Source organism: Peromyscus maniculatus, chromosome 1 (assembly GCF_049852395.1).
Source record: "Peromyscus maniculatus bairdii isolate BWxNUB_F1_BW_parent chromosome 1, HU_Pman_BW_mat_3.1, whole genome shotgun sequence".
Classification (NCBI taxonomy): Eukaryota; Metazoa; Chordata; class Mammalia; order Rodentia; family Cricetidae; genus Peromyscus; species Peromyscus maniculatus.
In genome coordinates, this window is record NC_134852.1 from 165,357,331 (window position 1) to 165,362,923 (window position 5,593).

The window sequence follows — 5,593 nt, forward strand, 5'->3', positions numbered from 1 at the left end:
AATCTATTTGTTAATTATCCATTACAATTTTAAATGAGTTACATAAACATAATACCTCAAACAAGAATAGAAATATATATATATATATATATATATATATATATATATATATATATATGATAACAAAATTAACTTTTAAGTTTGTATCAATAATCTAAAATTTATACCAATGTAAAACATTTTAAACATAAACTAAAATCTATACCAATGTAAAACATTTTAAACAAGTTCTTTAAAAGTAGGTTCATTAATCTACCCTTTTTCTTTTCTTATCATCTCTATATCATATATATATATATGATATATATATATTATATATATATATCATATATATATCATATATATATATATATGATATATATATATATATATATATATATATATATATATATATATATATATATCATTTGAGATCTTTTATGATGCAGGCAAGCAAGCCACACTATCCTAGACAATATGTGGTAGAACTCCTACTTGTTCTGATGTTCTTTTGGAGAATGTGTGACTAGCTAGGTCAGGGAAAGTCACCTTGCTAGTCTCTGTGTAAGGAAGTGAGAAGTTCGGTATGCAGAATTTACCTATGTGAGGTTGCATATAGGGTGGGTTCTGGTCCTCGTAGAAGTCTAGAGGTTAGCTGCAGTGCAGGTCTCATTTTCCAGAATAAACACAGTCACTGGATGTGGAACCCAGGCTAGATCTGTAGAGTTACAGTATAATCTCAACAGAGATGTCAGAGAGAATCTCAAGGATAGGACCTAGAGGATACTATTGGATGCCTCAAATTTTTAAATGAAGAAGAAAAACATATACCAAAATGATGTATAAATTCATTAAGAAAAATAAATCTCTTCCTTACAAAGCTTAAAATGAAAGATTGTCCTTGGGTTATCTCTTAAATTTTGAGAAAATATGATATCAGAACACTTTTATAAGTTGGTCAAGTTGCCTAAGTAGAAAATTTAATGAGACTTTCAAGGCTATTGCTTGTTTGCTTGCTTGCTTTTGGGCAACCTGGTTATAGAAAAGCTGTAATTGATATCTGGAGGCCTTTCTATTCCTTCTACACTTCTATTCCCCAGTGTCTTCATAAGTGATATTAGTCAAAATGCTAATACTATCCTCTGTTGTCACTAGCAAGATCATGATAAAAAACCAATGTGGATTCATAAGTCTCAAGAGACATCCGTTCTCATGTATTGCTGCCCCTGAGATACATGTACAGCTTGCTGTTTCTGCCGTGATATTGGCAATACTATAAGATCAGAATCCATTCCACAGCACAGATCCACCTGTGAAAACACAAAACAGCAGGATGCTTTTCTGGATATGGATGTTAGGTCAACCCTCTGGATATGACATATTTCACATCCATCCTTTTTACTTTTATTGTTCTGTTCCTAGCCTAAAGTAAGTATTAAAAATATTTGAGTACAGGTATACTGAATTGTAAATGGTGATAAAATAACCAGTCTTTTTTTGTTGCATAAATTCAAACAAAAAAGTGAAATTAATGTCTAGAAAATGGAAGCACCTGGGACACAGACTTATTATCAATAATGTTCTCACTCTTGACCCACTGTTCTTTTCATTACTATACTGCTCAAGAACAACCAATCTTCCACTCGAAGGACCTTTTGATTTTGGAGTGATGGTTTCATTCCAGAGGGAGAACATGTTGTAATTTTCTAATATTTATAATGTTCTACAGGATTAGAAGTCCACCAATTATAGCTCTTTTTTAATTTCTGAAGGTTGTATGACTTTCAACCTCAATTTAATAAATATCACTTACTGGGTCCTTTTTCCTGGAAGTATCAACCTCTAGACATTAATATCATGAACTGAACATTCTGAAGAAACCAAGAAAAGATGAGCAAGGGCATGGAAGGTAATGGCTATGATTTACATGATTTAAAAATGTTAATATCTTTTATAACTTGGAAGAACTTACACATTCCTTGTAATGTAAGTGCAGCTATATCCTGTGAAGATGGATAATTTTCACCTTGGTCCTTTATAGTATAAGATTATACCATCTGGTTCCTTGAATATAAAATGATATCACGCAAAAGGATGGATATGCCCAAGATTCCAAAGTTGGAAGTTACTCTCAAGTTAAGAGTCAGGCTTTTGTGTAACCATAGTTGAATAATCAAGTGTCATCTGATCCACCATGCAAATGGTACAAGATACACCATGAAATATATCATGTTCGAGGTTACAGATTATGCAGTGAGAGCAAAAGTAGCTCTTCATTGGCATTTACCCTATACTTCCACAAACACAAATATAACAGAATTCTGTGATGGTAATAGAAAATACCATCCTCTTTGAAAACTAAGGCCTATTACATGTAAAGAAATAAGTTAAAGTTTCTTTTTGAATTATGTCCTTGAAGAATTGTGTCCTTAGATTTCCATGCACTGCAGTATTTCTGAACTTCACAAAGAAAAATGCCCCATACATCAAGCAGTGATCAACTGATCCAGAGTTCAATGGGGAAAAAATCTAAAGAAAGACTTTATCAAATTAGATATAAAACTTAATGTCCATGGTGCAGTACCCAAAATCAGTGCATAGACAGAGCTTGGGCACTGAATTTGGTACAAGTATCAAACATGAGAAATGAATTAGATATTCTTTGTTGCTAACATAAACTAATTCCAGTTTACTACATGGTTAATGCTTCAAAGCAAGACTTTGATTTTTTTTAGACAGATATGTTAATAAATTATGCAAATAACAAGTCTTTGTTGCTTACTGAAATAAAAATTATCATTTACCTGAAAACTGAAGTAAGATATAGACTTATAATAAAAAGTCCTATTAAGAGCAAAGTAATGGCAATTGCCATTTGGTCCACTCCCAGATGATTCCAGAAAGTACCTTTCCACCCATAATTCAGTGTAGGCTTATTCACACTGGACAGGATGCTGATATGTGAGTAAGAGAACTTGATTATACTTAAAACCTGATGTTGAGGTCCAAATATAATAATTTTTCAATTTTTCATTTCCTCAGTTACTGGTTCATAGTTCATGTGTTTCCTTTCGTTTGTATACTTGTCCCTGTGCTTTTTCCAACCCTGGTCTCAACAATTCTCGCTCATACAAACCCTCCTCTTTCTCACCAATTGGACTCCTGGAGCTCTATCTGGGGCCTGACCTTGGATCTCTGCATTCAGATTTCTCAGTCCTTGGATGGAGTTTCTGGCACAACTATTAGGTTGTTTGGCCATCCCATCACCAGAGTAGGTCAGTTCCAGCTGTCTCTCAACCATTGCCAGCCTTCTCTTGTGGGAGTATCTTTGTGGATTTCTGTGGGCCTCTCTAGCACTTTGTTTCTTCCTTTTCTCATGTGGTTTTCATTAACCATGGTCTCCTATTCCTTGTTCTCCCTCTCTGTTCTTGATCCAGCTGGGATCTCCCGCACCCACAGGCTCTCTTTCCCTCGACCCTTGCCCTTCATTACTCCCACTCATGTCCAGGTTGTTCATGTAGATCTCAGGCATTTCTCTGTCATTGGGCAATCCTCGTGTCTTTCTTGGGGTCCTATTTTCCAGGTAGCCTCCCTGGTGATGTGAGTAGCAGTCCAGTCATCCTTGTTCCACCTCTAGTATCCTCCTATGAGTGAGTACATACCATATTTGTCTTTCTGAGTCTGGGATATCCTCACTCAGGATGATTTTTTTCTAGATCCATCCATTTGCCTGCAAACCTCATGATGTCATTGTTTTTCTCTGCTGAGTAGCATCCCATTGTGTATATGTGCCACACTTTATTTATCCATTCTTCAGTTGAAGGGCATCTAGGTTGTTTCCAGGTTTTGGCTATTACAAACAATGTTGATATGAACATAGCTCCAGACAGTGGGACCAGGTTCTCTTCTCAGTGCATGAACTGGCAGTTTGGAACCTGGAGCTTATACAGGGACACTTGGCTCAGCCTGGGAGGAGGGGACTGGACTGGCCTGGACTGAATCTACCAGGTTGAACTCAATTTTCAGGGAAGTCTTTGCCCTGGAGGAGATGGGAATGGGGGATGGGCTGGGCGAAGGAGGGTGGGGGGTGGGGGGCTGGGATTGGGGAGAACAAGGGAATCTGTGGCTGATATGTAAAATTAAATTTAATAAATAAATTTAAAAAAATGAAAAAAATTAAAAAATAATTTTTCATTTTCTTTTTTTATATAGGAACCTGTCATAATTCCCAAATAACACTGATGCAGAATATTTCAGATGTGGCTGAATTCATTCTAGTGGGATTAACAGATGCCCCAGAGCTGCAGGTCCCTTTATTTGTCGTCTTCACTTCCATTTATTTGATCACCCTGGTTGGGAACCTTGGAATGTTGGTATTGATTCTGCTGGACTCTCGACTCCACACTCCCATGTACTTTTTCCTCAGTAACCTCTCCTTTGCAGACTGTGTTTATGCTTCAGCTGTCACTCCCAAGGTAATAGAAGGGTTTCTCACAGGACATAAGATCATATCCTACAATGCATGTGCTACTCAGATGTTCTTCTTTGCAGCCTTTGCTACCATTGAATGTTACATCCTGGCCTCAATGGCCTTTGACCGTCATGCAGCAGTGTGCAAACCCTTGCATTACTCTACCACTATGACAACTTCAACGTGTGCCCTGTTTGCTGCCGGTTCTTACATGAATGGAATCTTGCAATCTACAATCCATGTGTCCTTTACTTTCCATCTCTCCTTCTGTCATTCCAATGTAGTAAATCACTTTTTCTGTGATATTCTTCCACTACTCACTCTTTCTTGTTCTGGTATCTATAAAAATGAAATTGTGCTTTTCATGTTGGCAACATTTAATATTGCTTTTACCCTATTGGTTATTGTTACTTCTTACCTACTTATTTTTGTTGCAATCCTGAGGATGCGTTCTGCTGAAGGCCGAAAGAAGGCCATCTCCACCTGTGCATCCCACATCACCACTGTTTCCATCTTCTATGGCACAATTATCTTCATGTACTTACAACCCAGCTCCAGTCATTCCATGGACACTGACAAAATGGCATCTGTGTTCTACACCATGGTCATCCCCATGCTGAACCCTCTTGTTTACAGCCTCAGGAACAAAGAAGTCAAGAATGCATTCAAGAAAGTTGCTGGAAAAACATTATCTTCACTGCGATTAGTCAATTTACTGTAAAATGTTTGAAAATGATATGTAACTTTAAGTTACTTTGTTTATAAATACTTAAATATAATTATTTAGTGACTTTAATTTTTCTGAATATATATTTTATAGATGAGGCCTCTTCTATTCATTCTTTTTGCATTCTAACTATGGACAGCAAATTTTGCATATTTTATTATAGAAATTAGGCATTTCAATTTTGATATTCAATACTTAATACTACACCACATCTGAACTACTGCTGTTTAATTATTTCTTCTGCATTGAGACATTGGCTTCTTGAGAGAGGAAGGAGCTTATAAGTCTCAGGAAATTAATAAAAATCACAAAGCTCGGATATCTCCTAAAATTTAAAAGATTCAGGATGCTGATGAAAATTACCAGGCTCCAGAGCTCAGAAAGTCACAAGACTCCCAAAGGCTGGTCTTCAGAAC

General features: G+C 36.3%; 1 protein-coding gene across 1 annotated transcript; it reads left to right on the forward strand.

Annotated features, from left to right (window-relative positions):
• Window positions 1-4,217: 4,217 nt before the first annotated feature.
• LOC102904090 (olfactory receptor 5B12-like) lies at window positions 4,218-5,171 on the forward strand. Its single transcript, XM_006995042.4, has one exon. The coding sequence runs from the start codon at window positions 4,221-4,223 to the stop codon at window positions 5,169-5,171; it is 951 nt and encodes a 316-aa protein (XP_006995104.4). The 5' UTR covers window positions 4,218-4,220.
• The last annotated feature ends 422 nt before the right edge of the window (window positions 5,172-5,593 follow it).